The 27,500-nt window shown below is 39.4% G+C and overlaps 1 protein-coding gene across 1 annotated transcript in view; it reads right to left on the minus strand.

Moving 5' to 3' along the window:
* LOC111320820 (uncharacterized) overlaps nt 1-27,500 on the minus strand; it is a 48,773-nt gene that overhangs the window by 7,340 nt on the left and 13,933 nt on the right. Inside the window, exons 6-58 of the mRNA XM_088740565.1 lie at nt 27,165-27,251; nt 26,361-26,432; nt 25,882-25,920; nt 25,184-25,237; nt 25,039-25,092; nt 24,756-24,809; nt 24,525-24,632; nt 23,952-23,996; nt 23,306-23,359; nt 23,036-23,080; nt 22,380-22,577; nt 20,956-21,009; nt 20,429-20,473; nt 20,007-20,060; nt 19,233-19,286; nt 18,911-18,964; nt 18,411-18,464; nt 18,216-18,269; nt 17,913-17,957; nt 17,426-17,479; nt 17,119-17,163; nt 16,983-17,036; nt 16,675-16,728; nt 16,182-16,235; nt 15,696-15,749; nt 15,173-15,226; nt 14,919-14,963; nt 14,397-14,441; nt 14,262-14,315; nt 12,863-12,916; nt 12,191-12,244; nt 11,510-11,563; nt 11,176-11,229; nt 10,552-10,605; nt 10,196-10,249; nt 8,956-9,009; nt 8,553-8,606; nt 8,297-8,350; nt 8,148-8,201; nt 7,643-7,696; nt 7,049-7,102; nt 6,416-6,469; nt 6,021-6,074; nt 5,869-5,922; nt 5,298-5,351; nt 5,145-5,198; nt 3,364-3,417; nt 2,856-2,963; nt 2,096-2,149; nt 1,641-1,694; nt 1,080-1,133; nt 727-780; nt 356-409 (exon numbers count right to left, since the gene is read on the minus strand). Coding sequence (XP_088596691.1) covers nt 356-409; nt 727-780; nt 1,080-1,133; nt 1,641-1,694; nt 2,096-2,149; nt 2,856-2,963; nt 3,364-3,417; nt 5,145-5,198; nt 5,298-5,351; nt 5,869-5,922; nt 6,021-6,074; nt 6,416-6,469; nt 7,049-7,102; nt 7,643-7,696; nt 8,148-8,201; nt 8,297-8,350; nt 8,553-8,606; nt 8,956-9,009; nt 10,196-10,249; nt 10,552-10,605; nt 11,176-11,229; nt 11,510-11,563; nt 12,191-12,244; nt 12,863-12,916; nt 14,262-14,315; nt 14,397-14,441; nt 14,919-14,963; nt 15,173-15,226; nt 15,696-15,749; nt 16,182-16,235; nt 16,675-16,728; nt 16,983-17,036; nt 17,119-17,163; nt 17,426-17,479; nt 17,913-17,957; nt 18,216-18,269; nt 18,411-18,464; nt 18,911-18,964; nt 19,233-19,286; nt 20,007-20,060; nt 20,429-20,473; nt 20,956-21,009; nt 22,380-22,577; nt 23,036-23,080; nt 23,306-23,359; nt 23,952-23,996; nt 24,525-24,632; nt 24,756-24,809; nt 25,039-25,092; nt 25,184-25,237; nt 25,882-25,920; nt 26,361-26,432; nt 27,165-27,251 — 3,087 coding nt within the window. The remainder of the gene's footprint in view (nt 1-355; nt 410-726; nt 781-1,079; nt 1,134-1,640; nt 1,695-2,095; nt 2,150-2,855; nt 2,964-3,363; nt 3,418-5,144; nt 5,199-5,297; nt 5,352-5,868; nt 5,923-6,020; nt 6,075-6,415; nt 6,470-7,048; nt 7,103-7,642; nt 7,697-8,147; nt 8,202-8,296; nt 8,351-8,552; nt 8,607-8,955; nt 9,010-10,195; nt 10,250-10,551; nt 10,606-11,175; nt 11,230-11,509; nt 11,564-12,190; nt 12,245-12,862; nt 12,917-14,261; nt 14,316-14,396; nt 14,442-14,918; nt 14,964-15,172; nt 15,227-15,695; nt 15,750-16,181; nt 16,236-16,674; nt 16,729-16,982; nt 17,037-17,118; nt 17,164-17,425; nt 17,480-17,912; nt 17,958-18,215; nt 18,270-18,410; nt 18,465-18,910; nt 18,965-19,232; nt 19,287-20,006; nt 20,061-20,428; nt 20,474-20,955; nt 21,010-22,379; nt 22,578-23,035; nt 23,081-23,305; nt 23,360-23,951; nt 23,997-24,524; nt 24,633-24,755; nt 24,810-25,038; nt 25,093-25,183; nt 25,238-25,881; nt 25,921-26,360; nt 26,433-27,164; nt 27,252-27,500) is intronic.

Genomic DNA, 27,500 nt, shown 5'->3' on the forward strand with positions numbered 1-27,500 from the left:
CATACAAGGAAAAGTCAATAAGTAGTCAATCAAACAATAGATATACTGCTAAATTCTGCTCCTATCTCGACTTATTTTCACGTATAGTATTCACTCACTGATACCTTAGAACTCTCTCTTATTTCTTATGTTTCATTGGAATTTTTGCGCAGGGCATTTTGGCGCACAACCGGTTAGAATTGATCCCCTCGTGCATGCCTAGCATTTGACTCCTTCGTTCTCGAGCCATCGCGTAAGGCCCACATAAGGGGATCTATTTTATGTCTTTCAGTAAAAGCACGCGCGGGGGATTGCAGGTCGTAATAATGATACTGACCTATTTGATCCTAGGATTTTAAGGGTGAATATCACGTACCACTTTTCCCTGTTCACCCGATATTCCGGGGATTCCTTGGTCCCCGTCAGTTCCCTGAGAAGAAATAATAGGAATAACAAGCATATACTAGTAAACAATGAATCAAATAAATAACAACAATAACCAAAACAAAATCTGCGGCTTAAGGCCTTTATTTTCGTGCAAAAAAATTCTCAAACTTTGCTGGGCTTGGCCTTCTTGGGGAAATGAACAACACGCAGGACTATTTTTGCGCTTCTGAAAATAGCCTACTTTTTTCTGTAAAGATGCGTCATTTGTGAAAAGCAAAATACAGCTAATGCAGGGTTGACCGAGAGCAAAGTTGGTCTATCTGTGATAATTACCATTAATTAAGCTTCTTGGTGGCCTACCTGTGGTCCTTCATTTCCAGTGCTCCCCGGAGGGCCGATGTCGCCTTGAGCGCCCTGTCATGGGAAAGAGCCGTTTATTCTGGGAATAATGAAGGGGAGAAAGGCAACCAAAAAAGAGACAAAAAACAACTGAAGCCAATGAACAAGTTATCGCATAAACGGAAAAACGACTATTGTTGAATTGAACTTCCTTAGAGGATACGACTTTGCTTAAGTTAGCGAAGATAACCCATTCGTAATGATTACTGTACCTAGCACTTTTCATTACAGATGGACTTCAGAGAACATTACTTTCTTTAGCACCCTGAGAACGCTCCTCCAATAAGTAAGACAAGTGATAAGTGTCACCTCACCTTAGGTCCTAGGTTTCCTTCTGGGCCCGGATCCCCTTGTTCACCTCTTTCTCCCTAGATGTATGCCAAGTACGTTAAGCTAATTTTATCGCAAATTTTTGTTGGTTCCTACTTCTGATCTATCGGAGGACCAGGTCGCGTCTGATTGGTTGAGGGGATGGACCAATCACAGCGAGTTAAGTAAAACCAACGCAACCTCGGATTACCTTCGAAAACTGCTTTCATGAAACTCAAATTCAGTGAATATAGGCGAATTTTTTTGAATATCACTAATGCTTAGTGAGGACTCTTCCTAGGTTTCTTCCAGCATTACAAAAGTACAAAGGGGCACCACAAAAAAAATAGTCGTGCACGGAGCGATCTGGTTCACTACTGTTTGTGCTAAAAATTAAGGAAACAAATAAACAAAAAAGAGAAAATTCTTACTCCTACAGGTTTTGGTTACATGTTTAGCTTATATACAAAAAGGGTACGAGAGAGAGAGAGAGAGAGAGAGAGAGAGAGAGAGAGAGAGAGAGAGAGAGAGAGAGAGAGAGAGAGAAAAAAATGAGGAATATTTACTTTTTCTCCTCTCTGGCCTTCAGTTCCTTCTTCTCCAGGTTCACCCTGATCTCCCTGAAGGAATGAATGAATTCAGAATGTTTCAACACTCACATACTGTTTTCGTTTAGAGTACTGTGCATGAATACTGGAGCACTAGCTAACAATGCCTAATTCTCTTTTGTTTGTGCTGGGCAAGCTGTATGCCTCAATGCTAAAAACAATGGGCGAGGCGATTAAAAATAAGATATGTTGTAAACTTCAACCGAACAGGGTACACGCATCTCTATAATTACCTGAGCCTTGTTGATCGAGACCCTATTAATTCTAATGCTGGGTAAGCTGCGTACAAACCTTATTCATTGCCACAAGAGTTAGTTATGACTTTGCGTATATCAACTCGGCCCAGGCCCATAAAGGATCTCATGCAAGAGTAGTACTAATCACAAGCGAAATATTTGTAAGACCTTACTTACAGTATCTCCACGGGGTCCCGTGGTTCCTCTTGGCCCTTCTGCACCAGCACGTCCCTGTGGATAGCATAACGAAAAACGACTTGTTATAGACATTTTATCTCGATATGAAATGTCTTTTTCATGACTAAATGCAAGCGTATGGGCGAAATGCGTGTGTGTTTACTATGACTAGGCGACCGAAACACGATCATTGGGCGCGTCCCAATCGCGTCCTTTAATCGCTGTTTTTCACGTAATTACTTTGAGAACCTGATAGCATGAACCATTTAACGGTATTCTGTTTCTGAATTAACGAAGAATTAACCCTTATATTAAAACAGCATTACATTTGTCTTAAATTCATTCGAAGACAAAATACAGAAGTGGTGGCAAAAGTAGAAGTGTACCAGAGTAACACCCATTATCAAGATTTTCCTCGAGTTTCCTTGCAATTGAACCGCGTTCCCTGCGCCTTTCTGATCACTTCAGTGAAGTATTGCCTTTAATCGTGGATGACTCGAAACTTGCGTTCCTCGAACCATTTATGCTGATCTTTACATAGCGAGACTCCAAGTTTAAAAAATAATTTTCGTTTACATAAAAGGTGAATGATCTTTCTCAGAGAATATGCTTATTCTTGTAAACCATTCTACGAGAAACACTATTTTTTCTGGAAGGCTACTATAACAGAATAATTTCGGTGCAAAGCGCAAGCAATGGTTTTAAAATCCTAAATCTTGCATCAAGTTTGAAATACTCTCTGCATGTTTGTGCTACTTACGTCATCACCACTGGTTCCGTCTCTGCCCTGTTCACCTTTAGACCCATCAAGACCTGGCTCTCCTTGAGCTCCTTGATCACCTTGTACGCCCATTTGACCCTGGTCTCCCTGTAAATATGCTTCATTGTTATGCACTGACATGCATCATTAACTTAGGGACGACATAAACGAAAAGACGACACAAAATTTAACGAACTACACCATCAACGTAACGACGTCATAGTTTAACGTCACTAACTTAACGACGTCCTTAACTTAACGACAACATTAACCTAACACGTCTTAAACTTGACAAGGTCCTAAACTTAACGACGTCATCAACCTAAGTGACGTCACTAAGTTTACGACGTCATAGACTTAACGAACTCTGAATTTGATTCAATCTATGTCTTTGAAGCTGTACAGAGACCCTGCGCCAGTAATTGGTAGAAGCAAATCTTTGACACGATTCAAAGTTTTTTTCCCTCATGAAAGCGCATGATACTTTTCCATGAGTATTTTTACATACCTTGGGTCCTTGAAGTCCTGGTGCACCCAGTTCTCCTGTCGCTCCTGTTTCACCCTATGAGAATTGATGAGCAAGTTGATTACCGAAAGAACGACCAAAAAATGAATTCATAAGTAAATCAACCGACCATACGACCCATCGCTTGACTAATCAACTATCAGTCAGTCAATTTGTCAGTCGATCGGTCAGAGAGTCGGCCAGTCGGTCAGTTAACCAGTTAGTCCGCTGATCTATGAGTCAGTCAGTTAGCCAGTCGGACAGCTGGTTAGTAAGTCAATGATTCAGTCAGTTAGTCTGACAGCTGGTTAATAAGTCAATGATTTAGTCAGTCAGTCTGACAGCTGGTTAGTAAGTCAATGATTCAGTCAATCAGTCTGACAGCTGGTTAGTAAGTCAATGATTCAGTCATTCAGTCTGACAGTTGGTTAGTAAGTCAATGATTCAGTCAGTCAGTCTAGCAGCTGGTTAGTAAGTCAATGATTTAGTCATTCAGTCTGACAGCTGGTTAGTAAGTCAATGATTCAGTCAATCAGTCTGACAGCTGGTTAGTAAGTCAATGATTCAGTAAATCAGTCTGACAGCTGGTTAGTAAGTCAATGATTTAGTCAATCAGTCTGACAGCTGGTTAGTAAGTCAATGATTCAGTCAATCAGTCTGACAGCTGGTTAGTAAGTCAATGATTCAGTCAATCAGTCTGACAGCTGGTTAGTAAGTCAATGACTCAGTCAATCAGTCTGACATCTGGTTAGAAAGTCAATGATTTAGTCAATCAGTCTGACAGCTGGTTAGTAAGTCAATGATTTAGTCATTCAGTCTGACAGCTGGTTAGTAAGTCAATGATTTAGTCAGTCAGTCTAACAGCTGGTTAGTAAGTCAATGATTCAGTCAATCAGTCTGACAGCTGGTTAGTAAGTCAATGATTCAGTCAATCAGTCTAACAGCTGGTCAGTAAGTCAATGATTCAGTCAATCAGTCTAACAGCTGGTTAGTAAATCAATGATTCAGTCATTCAGTCTAACAGCTGGTTAGTAAGTCAATGATTCAGTCAATCAGTCTAACAGCTGGTTAGTAAGTCAATGATTCAGTCATTCAGTCTGACAGCTGGTTAGTAAGTCAATGATTCAGTCAATCAGTCTGACAGTTGGTTAGTTAGTCAATTATTCAGTCAATCAGTCCGACAGCTGGTTAGTAAGTCAATGATTCAGTCATTCAATCTGACAGCTGGTTAGTAAGTCAATGATTTAGTCACTAAGTCTGACAGCTGGTTAGTAAGTCAATGATTCAGTCATTCAGTCTGACAGCTGGTTAGTAAGTCAATGATTCAGTCATTCAATCTAACAGCTGGTTAGTAAGTCAATGATTCAGTCATTCAGTCTGACAGCTGGTTAGTAAGTCAATGATTTAGTCATTCAGTATAACAGCTGGTTAGTAAGTCAATGATTTAGTCATTCAGTCTAACAGCTGGTTAGTAAGTCAATGATTTAGTCATTCAGTCTAACAGCTGGTTAGTAAGTCAATGATTTTGTTAGTCAGTCTGACGGCTGGTTAGTAAGTCAATGATTTTGTTAGTCAGTCTGACGGCTGGTTAGAAATTCAATGATTCAGTCAGTCAGTCTGACAGCTGGTAAGTCAATCACTCAGTCGGTAAGTTGTTCAATTGGCTAGAAACTCACTGATGCATATGTCTGTAAACCTAGGACCTCAATTATCATGTATAAGTATCACACACCGTTGAGGTGGCCAGTTACTTGGAAAAAAATCGTGGCATTTAAATTACATACTTCGTTTCCTGGTCGACCTTGGGTACCTTGCAATCCATCTGGTCCTACCATTCCCTAGAAAGAGAAAACAATCACATTATTTAGAAAAGGCTAAATTGCCAAACAAAATTGAAACAATACAAATACAACAAAAAGTGTTCGACCGTAACTCACCAGTGATCCTCGGGCTCCATCTTTGCCGTCACTTCCGGGTTCTCCTAACTCACCCTACAAGAAGCAGAGGTACACGCAGCTACATGATCATTTCGCAAGTTCATGTTATAAAAAATTCTTTTTCGAAAAAGGAGGCCCGAGCCAACTCCGTAATAAAAGAAGCAATGAACCTATTAAACCAGCCAAAACATTTGGTTTTAATAACTGGGGATTCGAACCTTCTGAAATTCCAAAACAAACAAGTGACAAATTTGCGCTGACAGAAAACTGAAAAACTAAAATTTAGCTCTGAAAAACGATAAGAAAACAACAGGAAACGAAAAAATCCACGTCAATTTCCAATGTCAAAGAACGTGATTGGCTCATATGATGAAATCACGCGCGCTGCACGTAATACAATAACGTTATACGGGAGGTGGGGTTGGAAGACGAGAAAAATTTTAGCTTAAAATATGAAAACGTAAGAAATTTACAACATCTGTTTTAAATTGAACGTCCCCATAACTCCTATATCATTGATGTCAGTATTATTGCATTTCAAATGTTGGTGAATGATATAACGCCTGCTCACCTTCGCTCCCTCGTTGCCTACAGCTCCTCTTGATCCAGTTGGACCAACACTTCCCTGTAAAAATCAAAGCATAAGAATCGTCTAACCCTTCTTTTTCTATTTAAGGAGACAAAAAGATAACAATAGCAGTTAGATCACGAGTGGTGCCATACCCGCATTCCGACAGCCCCTTGTGGTCCGGGTGGTCCAGCGGGTCCTGCTCTTCCCTAGAAAAAAAAAATTTAAAAAGTGAGAAGTTTTGCTCATTAAATTTTGTCTCTTCGAGTTCTTGTTGCCTTTGACTCCTTGGAGTGGCTTGAATCTAATTTTCCCCCACAACATCACCCCTGAATCACACATTAAGGTCACAAGAATAAAGGAAATGATCACTAACTATATAAGATCGTGATTGTTACAGAAATTCTCCTTGTCAGCACCTTAGAAAATGTACGGAAAACAGTTCGAAGAATATGCATACTGATGTTAGGGTGTATAGGGTTAACGTCTACCTTGTGACGTTGTCTCCTGAAGTATATAGAAAAGAAAAAAAACGGAATTTATTTCTCACACTTGGTCCAGTAGAGCCCAGTTCTCCGGGTGGTCCGTCTTGTCCAGGGCGACCCTGGGGTTGAATAATATTTGAGTCATAATTAGAATAAATGAGAAATTTTATTCATAAACATGACGAGAGTAAGGAGAATCAACCTTTTCGCGACACGAGTATTTCAAGTCAGGATCGAACCATGTCTACGCAGAATTACAACTTCAGTTGAACTCGAGCTCGTAACCTGTTCCAGAATTTCAGTTAGTATATGGAAGCGTAATGGTGAACAGTGTCCTAGAACAAAGCGGAAAAAGAGAGAAGTTTGGGTCGGGTCGCGTAGTTCATTACGTGACCCAAGTCTTCCTTGCGCATCTTTTAACAAACTGAACGCCTGGAAAAGGCCCTGTGTAAAAAGTTACAAGTTCTCCTTTTCCTCACGTTTCCTTACATATTTTTATGGACGTTTCCATCATCTACCCATATTTTTCACGACAGCGGTTACTTCTCATGTTTTCCTTGGAAATTTGGGCCGAAAATAATTTAATTGCACATGCTTGACACTTGTCTGTCTTGTTTTAATAATATATCAAAGTGAATCAGGAAACATCTATAGAGACACTGAACTAGCTACAACAACACAAAAGCGATAACAAATACCATAGCTCCTGAAGTTCCTGCAGCTCCTGGCCCTCCGAAGCCGCCCACCTCACCCTAGTATCCATGGAAACAAGATAGAGGAAACAATGTGAGAATGCTGTGTGTGTGTGACCAGCAATCGAATGTATGAGTAAATAACTTAGTTTAGTTTAAAATGTTGTGTCTTAATTTAAACCTTTTGGATCGTGGAACACAATGGATAAATCAGTTGCTAAGGATGCTTATAGACGCAAAACAACAAGGGCTAAGACAGAATTATCTCAGTAGAGTTGCCTATTTGCAATTGTTTTTCTAAAATCTTAGTGCTCTCTGAGTTGATTAAGAAGTTCTGATTTTTTTCTCAAGAAGAGACAAGTATGTCACGAAATAAAAAAAGAAAATTCTTAAAGGCTGAAGAAAGTATTCACAACTAAACAAATCAACATGAAAAGAAGCAAACAAAACAAAAACCAGCAAGCAAGAAACAAACCCCCCCAACCCCTCCTTCCGATCTTCGCTTTTGCCCCCCAACCTCCTTCTCTCCCTGTAGACAGCTAAGTCTAATAACTTTGCCTTGGGGAAAAAGAAACCAGAAATAAGTAGAAATACAGATACCTTTCTACCAGGTTGGCCATTAGCACCTGTCACTCCTACACTCCCCACAGACCCCTGAAGATAACAAAGAAACAATTTCACAGGATAATTTACTGCTCCATTTAATTCCTTATTCTGCTTGAACATCTTGTTTACCATCCAAGTTGTCCAGTGCCAGGTTAGGGTAAGTCCTTTCCAGATAAGGGTCTTAACAGTTTTCATGTGTATTACTGATCCTTTAGGAGGGATATTAGTCCAAAGCTAATCGCTCGCTCCCTCCCAGCAAAGAAAAAACCGGGCTACTCACTGCATTTGACATCGCAAGGAACAAGGACAGTAACCTCACGCAAAGATCCAAATCAATTTGCTTGCAATTTCGCCTTCGTTTCTTCCAAATTCTGTTTGGGATCTCAAGCTGTGTGTATATCTTGAACCCGTCTATCCTTCTCGAGAATATGAATAATATGATTTCTGGAGCATACTTTTCCCTGAAAATTATCACATATAAATGTCATATTTTACATACCGCTGCTCCTGGAGGTCCAAGTAATCCCGTGGGCCCTCGTTGGCCTCCTTCACCCTAAGGAAGGAAATGAATTAAAACTTTATTATTACCACTAAACACAGGATACTTGAGTCGGAAAAAAGTCATGGTCAATTAGTCAGCCGCGGTACCTCTTCTCCGCTGTCGCCACGATATCCTTTGGGTCCCATGTCACCCATGACACCCTAAAGAGCACAAGTAAGTTTACAAAATTGACATTTTCTCTTTTTATCCCTTTCAAAATAGAGCTTTTATGTTATTTTATAGAACTTATTATTAACTTAACTTAGAACGTGTGAAGGAACGTAGGAATACATAGAATGATTCTCACAGTTTGGCGTAATATGCAAGTCTAGAGGTTTCAGTGCACATAGTCATCAACGCTACCTCATCTCCACTAGACCCTGGTCCACCAGCCGGCCCAGTCTCCCCAGGGGAGCCCTGAAGAGAGAGAGACCTTTCAGTAAACACTGAAGGAAAAACACGACATATTACCAGCACCAACTGAACTAGATACGACAACTGATAGATTTGGTGCCACATCAAGGACAGAATATGTTCAGAAATAATGCAAACAAATTAGTAAAATAATAACTAGTTTTGGACGTGCACATTCTAATGAATTAGTTTTCAATTTGTCTCATTTCGTCAGATATGCCGCTTTATGGTATATTCTTACTATCTTAAAGTTTTCCTGATTGTTTTTTGTTTTTGTTTTTGTTTTTTTTTATCAAGATGGAAATTAACTGTATGCAGGTGAACGTGAGGTTGACGAACAATTTTCACTCACCTTTTCCCCAGTCGTCCCGGCAGCCCCTGCGACTCCTTCCGGACCTGGCGGTCCCTAGAGAAACATAGCGAAGAACACCTAGTCAGGAGTTACCAAGACAATCGATGAAGCTATAATAAAGTTTGAAATTTCACTTATCCTGCAAATTCTTCATTGCTCAATATCATTTTAGAACATAGCTAGCAGAGTCGCGCAATCAAATTCATTATACGTAAGCGTGCTCAAAATCCCGATAGTGCACGCTAATAGCGTCAGCAAATCCGACCTCGCCAGAAATTTTTTTTCGCGCGAGCGGCCATTGTTAGCGCGGGGAAAAATAATACATTTCGCGACAATAATGGATACAAACAGAAACTCGGCTTGCTAGTCCGAAGACGAAGACAATGTTTCGACCTTTTCCCATGGGCTAGAGTTCTTAAATGAGGCAGAAAAAGAGAAAAACAAAGGAAAAGGAGACTCGGCATCAGCGCCGTCACGATTCGCTTCAATTGATATTGTTTTCCGTTTTTCGCGTCGCATTTGATGCACAATTCCACCGGCTATGTTCTAAAACAATTGGTTCATGCTTTCAGCTGTGCACTATCGAGTTATGGAGCACGTGGGAAGTTTGGAGAGCACTCAAGAAGCTAGAGTTGCCCCCGGCTATCGCCTCGGGCAACTCTTACGCTTCTTTCGTGCTATCCAAACTTCCCGCGTGCTCCATAACTCGATAGTGCACGCTAAAGCATGAACCAATTTTTAAGTAGTTTTATCGTGGATTGCAATTATAATGGCATGCAGAGCACATCGGGAAGTCACAAGAATTCAACTATAGATAACGGAGAAAATTTAAATAACTGAAGAGCTTCATATACATGAGTGGTAGACAGGGAAACCTTGGGTATAGCCAATCAGGTTACTGGATTTTGTACCACAGGGTACAAATTAACTAATCATATGGCCAGAAAGGCATCCAAGATGGCGATTTGTACTACACGAGTGCCTCCGTATACTACAAAAATAGGTTTGGTTTAAGTGTCGTAACGTAAGAGTTTATCTTCTAGTAGGAAAAACCTGGGATTGCAATGAATTTGCCTTATTTCACTCTCTCATTCAATCAGAAACGAACTTTTTCGATATTTTCCTTTTTTTGCTCGGGCCGTTGTGATTACTTTCGTTGTTATTGGTTTTCCAATGATCAATAACCTGTGCTCTAAAACTGTGTTGCAACAGTAAGACAGTGTGATTGTCACATACTTACAGGAGTACCCGGGTAACCTGCTGTTCCGCTGATTCCTGGGTCGCCACGTTGGCCCTGGATGATAAAAATTATCAAAATGGCGTATTTAATCATCTTTCTTTGTGAGTTATTTCGAGAAGTGGACTGTGAAAACATAAGGGACTATATGACGGAAAAAGACTTTTTACTTAAGTTTCTACTCTTTAAGGAAAATCTCTTAATCACTGTTTTTAAATCCCTTCAGTTTTTTGTTAAAAAACATGGCTAAATCAACTTCTTTTACTGAATACTCACATGAATTCCAATACTGTAAGTAGATAATACTATAAACTCATTGACTGAGTGAAAGGGCCTCATGGCAGGGAAAAAAAACTTACTGAGCTTCCAGCAGCGCCGATTTGTCCACTTATTCCATCGTCACCAGGAATTCCCTTTCAAACAACACAAACAGTTAACTTAAGTGAGGCAGTATTAACTTACATCTCAGTTGAGTTCTACCGATTCGTGCCAATCGTCTCGTCACAAAGTAAATCCTAAGCACTCAAACTCAATTTATTATTTTATCTGGTCTTATACTCCTTCATCACTGTTCAGTGTCACTAAAATTATGGCTGGCTGCATGAATTAGATTCTTGTATCGAGCAGGCATGCATCCTGCAAAATCCCAAATTGTAACCAGTATACATAAAGCAAAACTTTTGTAAAAAAAATTTTAAGCTGTAAGAATATATTTTAATATTTTGATTTGAGATATTCATTTAAGTTCCAGTTCTTAGGTGTAGCCGGTTTGCCATGTAATAAATCCTTCACAGACTAAGTTTTTCGGTTAAGATGGTTCGATAGGTTCTTTTTATGAACCTCCGCTTTCACATGGCATTTGTACTTGACTTCGTCTCAATTTATCAAAATAAAAAACACTGTTTGCCAATATTCGGGTTTTTGGGCAATAACACGTATACAATACACCAATGAACATTTTCAAGACCTTTGGTAACATTTACCTTGACGCCCATATCGCCTGACATTCCTTGTTCTCCTACTTCACCACTGGCACCCTGGGAAATTTCAAAACAATAGAAGCAAATAGTGCTCGCCATTACGAAACTTAAAAGTGCAACATCTCTACGTTTGCTGTTTTACATTGGGAACATTTGAGAACCAGTTAATCGCGCTGTATAATCGCCTGCTTGAGGGTTGCTCTGAGGAGGATTGTTTTCGTTCGGCGGAAAACGCTATCAGACTAGTCTCTAACCTGCTTCATCTCAATTTACAAAATGCAAAATAATTAATCATTTTAAAAACCCCACGGTCTAAAGCAAAATAGTTCTCACATACATTTTGACCATTGGCACCATTCTCGCCGCGACGACCGACTGGTCCTGCTTCACCCTAGACCGAGAAATAGAATTTCACGCATGAGCAGGAACAAAGGAAGAACATTCATTTGACTGCACAGAGACAAGAAGCGAAAGTCTAAGTGTTATGAACCTAATGGCTCATTATCCGTCAAACTTATCGAAGTGTCTTTTAAAGAAACAGTTCTATAATTCCTCCAAACTGGGGCCTGCTAAGCCATCGTTCATCACCGTCAGCATTTTGTCAAGTTCCCCTGACAGTGCACTGGTATCCATACAATTTGAAGATGGACTCCCTTATTTCGCCTGGATAAGTGTTTACTATCAAACAGGATATGGTGTTCGAAGCCTTTACAGATTCACATTTTTGACTTTTGCTTTTCCTTGATAGAGCACCTTTCCGAGCCCGAACACAGGGAGCAGAGAAGTTAAATATGACTTTATCTCCAGTTAAATTAACCGTAAAATTGAAGCGAGGCTCGATTTGGTTGTTTTACCGTTAATACATGATCATACAATCGCGTAAGGCGTCTCCTGAAATCTTCTTCACGCAATTACACCCCTTTAAGTATTAACTGTGGGCTTTGCCCGTCTATCCAGCTCTCAAGCCTCGTATGTAAGGATCATCGCTTGTCCGTCTACCATTGTCATGACGTTTTACCTCTCCTCCTTTGGCTCCGGGGGGTCCCACAGGTCCTGCTGGTCCAGGGGCTCCCTGTCAGAGAAATGAAAATCAAATAAGATAGAAATGATAACGAAACCTTTTTGACTTATTTCGTGTTACCGAAACTTTTAAAAGCTTGCAAACTCGGAGGTTCACAATCAAACTTGCAGATATGTTCCGTGTTACATCAATAACTTTCGAGACGGAACTCTAAATGCAGAAACAGACCAATAGGATCGAAATGTACTAATCATCTTTCAATAAAAAAACTTTTTTACTCTCTGAAAAGGATGCTTAAATGCCATTTCCGATTTCACTTCTCCAATTTTATAGTTAGTACGCTTCTGATGATTGCATTAAAAATGGAAAACTAATGTTTTAAATTGTATTATGAGATGCTTTTTCTCATTTATATGTTGATTCTATGGCTATGTAAAATGGAAGCGTGTATACCGTAAGCAATTCAACAACCCCCTCCCCAGTCTAAGACAGCTAAGATCAGTTTTTATATGACTTCCCTCCGTGTTAGTTCGTTTTCCACCGAAAAAAAAGCTTACGAGTGATGTTACACATCATTCGCCTGATCCTCTCTATAACTTGGAATATTCTGTTGTCTGCAGATGGGTTGGGAAATTCGACAAACAAAGGTCAGCGTTTGTCGTTCCTTACAGTCTGTCCTTGACTTCCAACATCACCGACTTCGCCGATAGGCCCTGGTGGTCCCTGAAAGTTAAATAGAACCGTCAAAAGTTAAAATCGTCAAAGGAGAAATCTAGACGTGTATTTTTCTTATTTTTGTTGGAAATGTAGGTGGAAAGTGGCTATCGAGTTAAATAAACGGTGCAATTGTACACTTTATTTCTTTCTCCAAAGGAAAATTTTCTATCTCAAAAAGACTCCAGGTTTCCCAGGAGCAAGTTAAGGAGAGCAGCGGTACTAGAGGTCAATAATGTGTTCCGGGCGGGATATCTTTATTCTTAAAAACGGCGGAGAAATAACTATCAGACGATCACAATTGTATTTATAACGTGAGAAGTTAAAAGTGAATAACAAAATCATTTATCCAATAAATGGTGTCACAGTCACCGACACCCTGAGTTGGAACCCACATATTCAAAATAATTATAGTGAGTAAAGCAAATAAGCTCTTGGGTCTCCTGAAAAGAACTTGCCCTCTCTTACCCGACGCAAATGTCCGTCGATCACTCTACTTATCCATTGTGAAATCTCAACTGTCTTATGCCACCGTTGTCTGGTCACCGCATCACATATACTTAAAGCTTAAAATAGAACGCGTGCAGCGCAGAGCAACCAGATGGATATTAAAGGAAAGACTGCACGAATCCTCTTACAAAGAACGCTTAATTAAGTTGAATATGTTGCCTCTTTGTTATGACCGAGAGATCAAAGACTTAATATTTTTTTATAACTGTCTGTACGGAATATCGCCTATTGACGTTAACAACTTTGTTAATTTTGTTCCCCACAACCGCACAAGAAACTGTTTTAATCCGGAATTACTGCTGAAAACTCAGTCCTGTAAAACATCTTTATTTAAGGCCTCATATTTTAATAGAATTACAAAACTGTGGAATATTATGTGTAAAGTAGCTCCTCCGTCTTCCTTAGGTACTCTTTCATCCTTTAAGAACTTTGTCACTAATCACTATTTTAATTTATTAGCAAATGTTTTCGATATTGACCAACCGTGTACCTGGTCAGTGTTTATAGACTGTTCCTGCCATAGAACTCATTCGCACTGACTTAAAACTTTGTAATATTTATTTATTTTTTATTCTGTAGGGAGTTTCCTTGCATGGGTACTCACGTCCCGTTCGTTACTCCCTTTTGGCAATTTTTTTTGTACGTGTAACTTCTCGCTTATTACTTTTGTAACTCAGTAGAACGCCAATAAAATTATTAAAAAAAAAAAAAAAAAAAAAAAAAAAATGCATTCGGATACAGAATTAAATAACTAATATGGTAATAGTGTAAATAGCGAAAGAATCAGTTTTATGTAAATGCCCATAACTTGTTATTATTTCCAATACGTTTAATCGTTACTCACCGCTGGTCCGCTTTTGCCCTCATCACCTCGCTCTCCTACTCGTCCCCTAGGTCCCTGGAATAAAAGGTATTTTTAGTTGTTAGCCTGTTCTAAAATTTGTTTCCGTGCACCAAGACACGAGTGAATATTACTCACCTGTTCTCCAGATAATCCTGGTGACCCAAACGAGCCAGGTGCTCCCTGAAAACGTACGCACATTAACCCTTTAAAGTCCAAAAGTGATTAACATGTAGCTTCTCTCTAAAATATATCCCTGCCAGTGCAAATTGGCCCTTCCAACGCCTTCTAGAAGCATAGGAGAAAAACACTTGCATGCAAGTGTCCGCTTCATCGAGACGATGGCATTCACGTGCCACACGAGTATTTGACTTAATCGCGAAAGGACAGTTGAAGACAACAAGACAACAATTGCTCAAATTTGCATTGAATTTACATTGCATATACAATTGTTTTTTTTTTTTAATTTCTCCACATCACTCTCCCCTGATGAAAGCTAGAGTTCCAAGCCAAAATGTTGGGATTTTAAGATATTGTGTCGATATCATTTGAACTTTTCACCAGTGTTTTAAATTCCTGTTATCAATATCGTATTGTATTCTGCAACAGGGATCTATGCAGATATTGCAAAAGGATCTAAGTGCTGAAGTAGAGAGATACCGTTGTTCCAGGTAGGCCACTTGTTCCGGCACTTCCCTTTGCGCCCTGGCAATTGAGAAGAATCAGCTTTAATATTAGCGAATTGATGTTAATGATACAATGTACCAACTACACTATGTGAAGTCCAAAATTTTCTAAAGTTAGGATTTAATGCCAAAAAAAGGGAAGACATTTAAAGAGAAGGGAACCAAAATAGCTGTACAAGCAAAGTGACTCCCAAGCCATCCAGGAAATATCAAAACTTCATTTGTAACCTCAGATCCAGAAACGCCAACTTCTCCAACATCTCCCGGACTTCCCGTGGGGCCCTAACAATGAAAAAAAAAAAAAAAAAAAAAAAAAAAAAGGAGGGTTTGAACAAAAATACGGAATTGAAATAAAATTAATCCCATCATTTGATTTTTCAAGGTTTTGGCAATTTACTGACAAATTAACAGTTTAAAAATGGTAATACTCAATAATGCTTCAGATAAAATGCACATTGTTGCAAAATAGCAAGTACACCTCTGAAAACCAGGCACTATGGACAAAACGTCGAGCATACATCAATTCTCTTGTTGTATGGATTTACAAGCAGGAAAAATCCGGATGACAATTTCAGACATCAGCATATAGTGAACACAGAGAATACATGAGCACGCGTAAGGACGAAGTTTGAAAAATCTCGTGTTGATTTGATTTATATAAGCCAAACTTTTTTAAAATTTGCATTCATTTTGAATAACGTAAACTTTCCTTATGTTGTCAACGGTATCGTTAATTTCCATTGGAGCTAACCTGATCGCCATCTTCTCCAGTTGATCCAGATTCTCCAGCAGGGCCTTCAGTTCCCTGAAGGACACCAGAAAAAAAGAAAGTTCATTTCAGTTTTTTCGATATGAATTATTCTATTTTGCTTTCATTCTCTAGCACCAGGAGGTCGTGAAAATTTGCTCTTTGCACCGTTAAAAAGCATAGGCTGTTTGTATATCTTTCGCTTTCCCTTCAATCATCATATGGAGCACAGATGAAATAAGAGTTGCTGACAGACTAGAACCAAACAAAAGAATACGAAACGTAAAATAAAAACGTATCCTGCTGTCTTCCTTTGTGTCGAGCATAATACTCATAACTAAAAAGTTCTGAGGCCTTGCAGTGGGATTCTGAGTAGGAACAGCATGACAAAACCCACTTTTTGTGAGGAGGCTACAATGGATTTCTAAAGGTAAACAAAAATTACTTTGTCGAATAAATTATTTAAAATCTAACATGTAACCAACAAACCTGCTCTCCCATCGCTCCACGTGAGCCCTGGGCCCCAGTTGGTCCTAGCTCACCCTGAAGGACAAAATCAAAGTCATCATATGTTCAAACCTAATCTATCCGTATATGGTTTTTCAAATTTTTCCCTGGCGTAATACATCAGTAAATATCATTTCTTGTAACAAATTGCCATGGCATGTTGCAATTCCTATGTTTAACAGGCCCTGGTAGCTGAGCTCGCATACCATGGACCACAAATTATGGTAAGTGGGCATATCCATTTGCAAGATATACATGTACAAATTACACTCTGCAATTTTTGTGGCATTTTTTTGAAGTATTTCAAGAGATTTTGGGGGAAGGTGGGGGGGATATTTATTGGGTGCAAATTATTTTTTCGTTTTTCCCAAAACAATTGATCCTTCAGTACTTTATGTATATAAGATAGTTGAAGCCAACATATCATATGACATCTTATTCAAGATAGGCTCCCAAGATAATGGTTGATTGTTACCTGTCCCCCAGTTGGTCCTGCCTCACCACGAGTTCCTTGGGGACCTTCTTCACCCTAGAGCAAAAAAAGGAAAGACAAAAAAGAGAATCAAAAGAAATTGTAACATTTATCTGTCCACAAGTTATTTACCATATTCCATCATTATTTTTAGAGATGTTCCTTGACATACAGGGTCCAAAGGCTAACTGCGGCTCGGAAGATGAGCCCATGCCCCTTCTGAAAGGGCATGGGCTGAAGGAACGAGGACTTCAAGACTAAATGGAAAGGCGGATATTCAACTAGTACAGCTACAAAGTCAATTCACTTGCCTGCTCTCCTTTTTGTCCCAGCATTCCAGTTGGTCCAGCAACTCCTGGAGGGCCCTGAATACGATAAGAATGAAATTTAACACGAAAATATCACGAGCCATGAAAAAAATTGACTTGCGATTTTTCATATCAATACCATCTGGCCTGATGTTCCTGGTGTGCCATTTTCGCCTAGCATTCCCTGTTGAATATTAAAACATTACTTTCAGTTGTTAATGTAACAATTTTGATAGTGAACTTGTAAATCAATAATTCAAAAGTTCTTCCTAAATCAGAGGAAAAGCAAGATTGTCTACAACATAAAATAGGAATGAAAAATATATATATATATATATATATAAAAAATAGGTAACCTTCTATATTCTTTAGAGCAATTTCAAAGACAAAAGTATTAAGATAATGTTAACAAATCAGGCAACCCAACATCAGGGTTGTATACTTACAGGAGTCCCAGGATTTCCCGCCTTTCCCTGGGGTCCTCCTCGACCTCTCCCTCCCTGTATAGTGTATAAAATGAGACCAATGACTCTTTCACTGAACAACAATAAAAGCAAGCTATGATTCTTACTGTAACACCTAAGAAAAAAGGAAAAAGCAAGATTGAATGGGTTTGAAGATCAGCATGGGGACCCACCTTCTGTTGCTCTCCTTAGTCTTCACAAGCTGATTATAATGTAATTACACATGAAACTTTTAAAATAGAGACAGACTGAGTGAACTTATGTACAACTCAGCTGGTAAGTAAATATACGGAATTATGAAATTTTAAATAGTTTTGCATTTAACCAAGGAAATGCCCTCTGAATTAGGCCGAAAACGCTTCATAATATTCTTAGAAGTTACTAAGATATAGCCATATCCGCCACCTCTGTTTTAAAAGAAAACCTTTGGTTGTTGAATCAATAATTAAGTAGAACATGAAGTTTTTACCCGCTCTCCCTGTGGTCCTTGAGGGCCTGGTAATCCTGATACCCCCTGAGAAGCAAATTTAGTCATTGTAGTTTATTTTTCATTTTTTTAAATAAAAGACAAAAATGATGTCACCTTGTATCTATACGTGTGTGTACCCTACCATCGTTTCAGTTATTTATTAATCTATTTTTTTCATGATATCATTCAACAAGACGAGGATATCTCATGGATAAAAGGGTATTTTGCGCTATGGGGATGTTTTGAAAGTTTCCAAAATTTGATAGCCAATCAAAATCTTACTGGAGTAATCACTGAATATACCTGCATACCCGCTTGACCCCGAGACCCTCTTGAGCCTCGATTTCCAACAATTCCCTGGAAAGATAATGGCAAAATAGACGTATTAATTTTATATTCCGTCATGATAGTTGTTATACATCAAATTACTACCTTCAAGCAAGCCAGAGCCTCATCTTGAAACTCTGGTTTGGAATGTAATCTGTAAATTTATACTACCTGCAGTCCTGTCTCACCGATCGGCCCTCTTTCACCCTCAGCACCTGCTTCTCCCTAAGTGAAAAAATGCATTAGACCGTAAATACTATGTAGTATGATAATGATGCAAGAGTTTTAGTGTGTAGATTGCCAGTTCTTGGTGGTTTGCAGAAACAAAATTGTTGGCTCAAGATGATTAAAAATTTTGTAAAAAAAGTGATATTTTTAATGTTTAAGATACAAGCAAACAAGTTAATCATCATGATCATTTCGCAGGAGCATCACATGTCGACATTCTTATCCAAGGCTAACCGTATGCAGGAGGTTTGTCATTATTGACTTTGTAAAATGGCTTATCCTGCTATGAGTCTCCTACAGCTCAGTGGGAGGGCAACCAAAGAACTTATTGAGTGGTCGTATGTTCAACTCCTATTGGGAGCATATGGAGTTCTCAGCTTTTTCGCTGAGTATGCTTGCGCCATTTCATGAATGAAATCTTCTTTCACATCAAGTAATCTCACCATTAATCCTGTGTTACCTGGAATACCAGGAGAGCCTTGCCCACCCGGGCTACCCTGAAATAAGACAACATAATAATTAAATAATCGATCTGTCATTAAGGCAGTGAGTCAGTCAGTCAGTGAGTCATATTAACAGACAAAAACACAAACAAAAATAAGACATAAATATTTTAGACTCAAACGATGACATAGGACTGTTCTAGTTTCCACTATTCGTCCATTGTCACCATAGACTCATTAGATCTGAGTCCCTTACGGTAAGAAAAAGGAAAAAAAGTTCCTTACTGGTAATACATGTAAAAAAGTAAGGAAACCAACTCACATTTCCTCCGGCTGGACCTGGTGACCCTGTGCCCCCTTGAACACCTGTTTTACCCTAAATTAAAAAAAAAAAAAACCTTGGCCTTTCGAAAACGGACGAATGGGTGGAAAATAGGGCGAAACCATCCGAAAGTGGACGGAAGTGTCCACATTGGAACGGAAATGTGGAAAATTGGACGAAGTCTTCTGAAAGTGGACGGAAGTAACCAAAAGCGGAATGCACTACACAGTGGACTACAACGTTGTTATGTAATTATTTGAATAATCATTTGAAATTACGCAGACATGTTTAAGTTGTTCGATTTCTACGATCACTGAAACCTTAGAACACATGCAGAAGGCCAAAAATACGATCCTTACACCCGGAAGAGATATGTTTAATTTCTTGAAAAAAAAAAAAACAAAACAAAAAGGAGATAGAACAAAAACAAATAAATGGAAAAAAAAATAAAATTGACAGTAACAAAGAAAGAAAAACGGACTGAAAATCGTTGAAACTTCGGAAGAAAGTCTGTCTTAATTGAACCGGACATCTCAGTCAGATTTTTCAGCGTTCCATCATATTTCGAGCTTCTGATTTTGGATGATTTAATCCCATTTCGGGCGAGACGACGCCAACTGTTTTCTGCACGCTTCCTCCTTCCGTTATAGAGAAGTTAATTGAACTTAAGGTTATACCGTCACACTGACGTGCGACTGTGTTAATCTTACCAGGCTTGGAACCATGGAATCCTGATAAATAAATCTTAACAAGATAATTTAAGGCCAGACAAACCTGTTTTCCTTTATCTCCCTGGGATCCTGCTTTACCGGTGAGTCCCTCTGAACCCTTTTTAAAGATGAAAAGTTATTTCAAACGGTAATTTTTAGTATTAGGGCGTTGAAAGTAAGAAGTGTAACGTTTTTTTCTTGCGGTGTTCAGCTTAACAGTACAAGTAAGGATTGATGCTTCCAGGGAAGATGAAAAAAAAGAAACAAAAATTTTTTCGTACTTGTAAATAACGCGATAGTCTTGTGAATAAGCTTAGTTTGTATTAGTTATATGAGTAGCTTTGATTGTAGGTAGACCTATTTTTGCATTTAACACCAGTTGTAAGCATGATACGACAGTCCTGCTGGCTACAATGATTGACGTATGGCAATAAAACACGTGCTGTTGTTATGAATCCAATATGAGAAATATTCACTTCGACTTACAAGGCCTCCTTGTGGTCCTGTTGGCCCGGTATCCCCTGGGGCACCCTGTAAAGTCAATCAATTATCAGAAGACAAAACGTACAGATCGCAGTAAAAATTGCTGAACCTCGAAGTTGTAATTGCTCTCATGCCATAGGGAGGTTTCTGTCATTTTTACAACTACCTTAGCCACGATGACTTTTTGAAGTATTCATTCCACAGTTCAAATATATGATCTCCATGAATTTCTTACAATGTAAACGCCTTTCACGGGCTACATAACAAACTCAAACTATGACCAACTCATAGCTGACTTGATGGCTCAGTTTGTTGTGGAGGTTTTAACCAGATCTATTTAACTTAGCAAGCTACAGTCAACCACCAAACAGAAATCTTCGTTTTATCCTTTATACGTAAATTTCATCGATGTGGATTTGGCCTGTTACAGACTTATTCTCGAAGACTTTGGAAAATGTTCGAGATTTGAAAACGGTTTAAACTGCACGGACCTATTGTCAAAAAAACAGCCTTTAGTTTCATCACTTCACCTGCTCTCCAGAAGGCCCTTGCTCTCCCTGTTCACCTTGTGGTCCGAAGTCACCCTAAGTTGTCAAACGAGAGGATAGGTGTGTTATAGAGACCATGTAATTCTGATCATCCCCGCCGCTAACAAATACATCATCATGATCATCATACATCTTTATTTAAAGAGGGTAACATATTAACTTTACTCAAGTTTTCTAACATATGGCCCTCACCTTCCCAACCATCCCACCCCAGGGGAGGACATCCATCACAGTAATCTTGTGTGTGGGAAATTAACGTCTCCTACCCCAACCCTGCAGGAGACGGGACCTCCATTTATTCGTCCCTATCCGAGAAGACTAGAATATCTAACCATTTCTTGATGTTATAGAAACGTAGCATATTCTTCTCAATTATTTTAAGACCTTGAGTGTTAGTCCGGCCGGGGCTCGAACCCTCGGCCTTCCCCCCAACAGTCCAGCGCACTATCTTTTGGGCTATCTGAACGTACTGACGAACACAGATTAAACGGTTTACCAAGCTAGCTATGGTATTCCAGCTCTTAATTATTGGAAAAAATCGCAAAGCAATTAGGAAGGGTGGAATAAGGCAAGGCTGCCAAGCATGACTCAAAATAGCGGCCTCTATGATCGAATTTTGTAGTACACTGGAATATAACTTTCGAAAGGCTATGGAAACTTTGGAACCTCAAAACGCGATCAGTGTCATAATTTCATATTCACAGTTTAATGGTGGGGGCAGATTTTTTTTGTTTCTGAAGGATACTTCTCCTTAAATAATTACGCTGAAAGCAAAATAATCTAAAATTAGTATAATTAACAATTATTCCACAAGCGCGCGTTGGATATGAGATGATAGATAGCCAACGAGGCGCGTAGCGCCGAGTTGGCTATAATCATCTCATATCCAACAAGCACGAGTGGAATAATTGTTTTATTGAAAACGTTAAATTAAATTATTAAATGTTATCAAATTTTTAGCTCCCTTATAATTTTAAGCTGACACGCACGCTTACCATATTTGTAGATTATGGTATATTGGCTGATATACCATAATGGCTAAGCCAATAAAAAGTCTTGAATTGCATTATTCAATGATCTAGTTTTTAATTATAAAAACTGGATCATTGGATAATGCAATTCAAGACTTTTTATTGGCTTAGCCATTATGGTATATCAGCCAATATACCATAATCTACAAATATGGTAAGCGTACGCATCAGCTTAAAATAAAAAGGGAGCTAAAAAATCCAGTTTCTTCTTACAAAATAATAATTTCTTGGGGGCGTTTTTAATAAAACAATTATTCCACTCGCGCTTGTTGGATATGAGATGATTATAGCCAACTCGGCGCTACGCGCCTCGTTGGCTATCTATCATCTCATATCCAACGCGCGCTCGTGGAATAATTGTTAATTATCTCTTACCATTGCTCCCTTGGCTCCTTTTCCACCCTTTGGTCCTTGTTCTCCCAGTTCTCCATTATTTCCTTGGGGTCCCTGAGGACCCGTATCCCCAGTCTCACCAGTGTAGCCAACGTCACCGGGAGTGCCCGGATTGCCACTAGAGCCTTTAAGTCCCACACTACCTGGTGCTCCTGGGGAACCCATCTGACCAGCAACACCCTGCCAATCAAAGTGGACGTTGATTAGTATTGTTGATGATGGTTGAAAAAAGGGGTGGAGCGTTTTGAAACTTAGATGAAAAGAAAGGGGAGGGGAAGAGGGTGCTAATCGCACGGGAGGCGAAGCGTAAATCCCCTTAGTACATCTCATAGTGTCCTCTGCATAGTTCGTAGGGCCGAAGATAATATCTACGCAATTTTAAAAGCGTCAAGTATGTTTACAATCGTTTCGCGAAAACGCGTCTGAGATAGTTTTCAAAAATTCTTACGACAAATATTTCTCCAAGCTCAATACTGATGAAACAGTTAAAGAAAAAAATCATTGGATCCCCCCCTCCCCGATTGGGGGGAGAGGGCTGGGGTTAGAGCTCTGTCACATGCGGAAAGGGTCCAAAAACAGCAACAGTAGTGACAATAGAGATACAAATTTCTAATGATTTTTACCCTTTTCACACTCACCTGCGCACCCACATTTCCCAGCGTACCTTGCTCACCAGGCATACCCTAAATTACGTGGTAAACATAATGAATTAAATGATAAATGCTGAGAATGTAAAAACGAACCCAAACAAACGGTGCGAGGAAGAATGATGTTTCTAAGTGGCTAGAAACGTATTTGAAGGAAGATTAAATCATATTTAAAAATTCACTTCTCTTTAAGAGAACGTGCAAGGATATAAGCGCTCGAAAATGAATTAGAGTTTCGTGCAATTGTTTCTTTGATCTCACTTGTTGTCCTCGATTGCCACTTGTTCCAGAAATTCCCCTCTTGCCTTGCTGACCCTGAAAATTAAATTAAAAAAACGGAAATTTGAAGGCCCTCGTTTAACCTTGCAGCATTGCAAAATATATTTAGTTTAGAGGTTCAACATTTCTTTCATTCGGTAATAAACGAAATAAGCGTAAGTACACAACTGGTTAGGCTATAAGCAGGCCATCATTATCAGCACTGCCTGTTTCCCCGCCCGAGGGAAATTTTTAAACGTCCGGCACTCGTTTTCAGCGCATCAACCCTTGCACATCACCCGTTAGCTCGCGTTACTGGAGGCCTCAAACCCCAAACTTCTCGCGGGGAAAGAAGCACTCTTTCCGAAGCGCTAATGATGAAGGACTGCTTGCAGGCCAACAACGGGTGTGCTGCTTCGCCAAACCCATTATGAGTTATCGATCCGAGATGATTCCCAAACACCAGTCCACTAAACACTAAGCTATTCCATAAAAGCATAGAAGTCAAGGCGTTATCTAATAGAAACAAGGGAATTCTAACAAGGAAGGGCTAACAAGGGCTCGATTTTCAACCGCTGTTTACGAATTGAGCTCGCATTCTTCCCCAGGTCAGGAAGATGGAGGGCCAGACCCGAGAAAACAATCGTACCATATTGCCATCCGTCCCCGGTTGACCCACTGTTCCCGTTTGCCCCTGCAATGAAAAGCAAAAACATCGTTGTCAGTTGATTTTTTTTTACTTCTTGTGAAGTAAGTGAATCTAGTGAATCTTTTGTTTTTTTTCTTACTGTGCCTACACTTATCTTAAGTTAAACATTTTCAATACTGGTTATGTCAGGGAAGAAATTCCAACTTCTGCTGGGTCAGTAATGAGAAGGGCCACAAGGAGGGTGAGGGGGGAGTGAGGGAGGTAGGCGCTTATTCGACGTTGTGTGCTTTATGTAATAAGTACGGTACTTTTTGTCAACAAGAAGAGATGTTTTTCGTCTTGACATGAGCATGGGACAAAGAAACACAGACCTTTGCGTTCCACGGCCGAGCTTAAAAAATAATCGTCTCTCTTATTCACTGTATGACACGTAGCTTTTGTTTGGTCGTGTCACATAAAGTGTGCTCTTCCCTTGCGCGACGAAGCTATTTGACGGCCGTGGAGAAGCCGGGCTATTAGGCAACAAAGGAAAAGTACACGTAACTATCATTGGACAAGCTTAGCTTTACTGACCACATCACCATCTTCTCCTCTATCCCCGTTGCGTCCAGTCCGCCCACTTCGACCTTTTGGACCTCTTGATCCTTGGGCACCTGTTCCACCGACATCACCTAGAGGCCCCTATACGATAAACGGAAAGAAATTCAATATTGCTTTTGTGAATTTTCTTGTTTATTTGAAATGGAGTTTACTTTCACTTATTCCAAAACTGTTGGAGCATATTTTGGCTTGATTGAGACTCACCGTACTTCCTCGATATCCTGGGGGCCCAGTTTGTCCTTTAGGTCCAGGGTTTCCCTGAAAAGCAGGATTACAAATTAAATTTATTTGGATCTTGAAAATGAATACAACTCACCAACTGGCAAGTTTGAACCAGGACCAACATGAAGTGTAACGCGCTAGCCATTAGGAACGCACATCACCCACATAAAAAAACACAAAAGGAAACTGTGACAAATGTTTGGGAAAATGTTCAAATTCGGGGGCCAACCAAGTGAATAAAGAAAAAAGGTAAGCAATCACTCACGTCATTCCCAGGGAATCCAGGATCCCCTCTGGCTCCAAGCGGGCCGACAGCTCCCTGAAAAGAAAAAGCACAGCGTAGTTGTGAGTAGTGTCACTTGTATGAAACATTTGCTTTTGGGGTTGAGGTGATGAAAAATCTAACTTACCGGAATTCCTGATTCTCCATCTGGTCCAATTATTCCAGGAACGCCAATAGCACCCTAAAAAAGCCGATGATTAGATATCTGAAAGAAGCTATAGTACTTATACCATCAAAAATTGTACTAACTTGTTCGAGTATTTGGAAAAAAGCGATATCATGTTTACCTGTGTTAACCTATTGACTTCAAAGAGCGACTAGCATCTAATTTCTCCTTACAATGTAACCCTGAATAAAACGTAACGGTCGCGAGAATAGAGGGAATGATCGTCAACTAAAGAAGTCCATGATAGGCAAACAAATTCTCCTTGTCTGCACTTAACGAAATGTATATAGAAGAGTATGAAGAATACGCAAACTCATATCAGGGAGTAGATGGTTGAGCTATGCATACAAAGAAAACCAAAGCAGTTGGTGCGCGCGGCAGCTAATGAAATACAAATATACAAAACATTGAAAAAAGCAAACAAACAAAGAAACTAAAACCAGACAAACAAGACAAAATTCAAACAACTCTAGTGTTTGCCCTAGCTACTTGAGTGATATTACGTCAGGCCAGGGGAGCTTTTAAACTTTGTGATTAGAGCATTGGGGATAATCACTAGGTGATGATGCTTGATTTCATAAATGTGATTCAGTGAAACTATTGCCATTACTTTCAATATCACAATTGAAAGTTCAAAAAAGGTAAAAAATCACTCTTACAATTAATCCTGTTGGTCCTGAGCGTCCTTGCAATCCAAGCTATTATAAAAGCAAAAGCTATGTTAAGAGATAGGTATCCATGAATAAATTATTCCGCAGTGAATACATATTCCAGATGGGTACATTTCCGTTGTGTTATCGCGGCATGGTAGTTCTTGCGGAAATGACGGTCACCATAAATTGGGTTATAACAGCTCACTCGTTTACGACGAAGATATACGCAATGAAAAATAACACAACAGGAATAAAAAGACTATGATGAACATGACAATGAAATTACAGGCCTATTGCCAACCTGAATACTTGGTTAGAATTTCTCGAAGGCGAAATCAAGTGATCACTTATGATCCAGTTTCCAGTCTGGACAGCAAGGTACAAATTAAATAAATTAAACGTTGAAACGAAAGGGAACTTAAGTTATTAGGGTAAGCAAGAGCCTTAAAAAACAACTATTAAAAAACCCAGCAAGTTCAACTTACAGGAGAGGGAATAATGGATCTTGCAGAGATTATGGTGGGCACCATGTATGGTCCTTTGAGGCCATTAAGAGTCTGAAAAAAAAAATCAAGATACTATATCATTACAAATAAAAAGGTTTTTTCTTTTGTCTTGAGCTTTCTCCATATCAAACAAATTGTTAGACAATAGTTTAATGCTACTCTGGTTTAAGGATTTAATGAAATTACAATTCATAGACTCAACTTTTTAACACTCCTGTCTAGCGCCTTCATCAGGGGTGATCTAATCGTTGCAACGAGAGGTCCTTTAAGATCACCCCTCATATAGGTACTGGCCAGGAGTGTCAGAGTGCTGGGCCTATGAATTGTCATTCCCAGGTTACATTCACTAAATCCTTAAAGCGGAGTAGCATCAAACCATGTCTTACTGTCCACCTACCTTGTGAGCTTTTGTATATCAAATAACTTGCTATTCTAAATTAGTTTTCGTGTATATGATGGTTGACAGCAACACCCAAAATTTGTTTAAGAAAGAACGACTGAACTGAAATTTGTACTTTTCAGTACTGTAAATCCAGAATCAAAGTATCACAACCCCAAACTAAGAGAAAATTACGACAAAGAGGTGATGAGAATCAAGCAAAAAGCAAAGAAGGAAACTCCACGAAACAAGTCGCGATTTTCTGATTGTTCGAGAGACGGGAAGTTTCCTCACCAATCACCAATCAAAGGAAAGTAGAGCCAATGCAGTCTTGGATTACCATCAATATTCAATATCACCTATTATATCTTCGTCTGATTTAAGCTAAGTAAAGCAACACTTACAGCTGCTATGGAACCTGGAGAAGCTGGTGGCCCTGGCGGTCCAGGACGTCCTGAGGGCCCAGGTGGTCCTCTTCTACCAGGAGGTCCCTAAGAACAGAAAAACAATCTGGGTAAGCAGTTGTTTGTAAGAATGCTGCTAGCATTCTTACATGCTTGCATGCTAGCTTACATTCTTGCTAGCTTACATTCTTACATTCTTGCATGCTAGCTAGTAGCCTCTCTTGATGTCTCCAAGACTTCAGTGGTCATCACACAAGTGAGATTTTGACTGTAACATGCAATTCTTCTCTATAAAGTATCAACAGTTTTATTCAATGCGCGATCTTGAGCACGCTT

This window comes from Stylophora pistillata, chromosome 12 (genome assembly GCF_964205215.1).
Source record: "Stylophora pistillata chromosome 12, jaStyPist1.2, whole genome shotgun sequence".
In the NCBI taxonomy this organism is placed as follows: Eukaryota; Metazoa; Cnidaria; class Anthozoa; order Scleractinia; family Pocilloporidae; genus Stylophora; species Stylophora pistillata.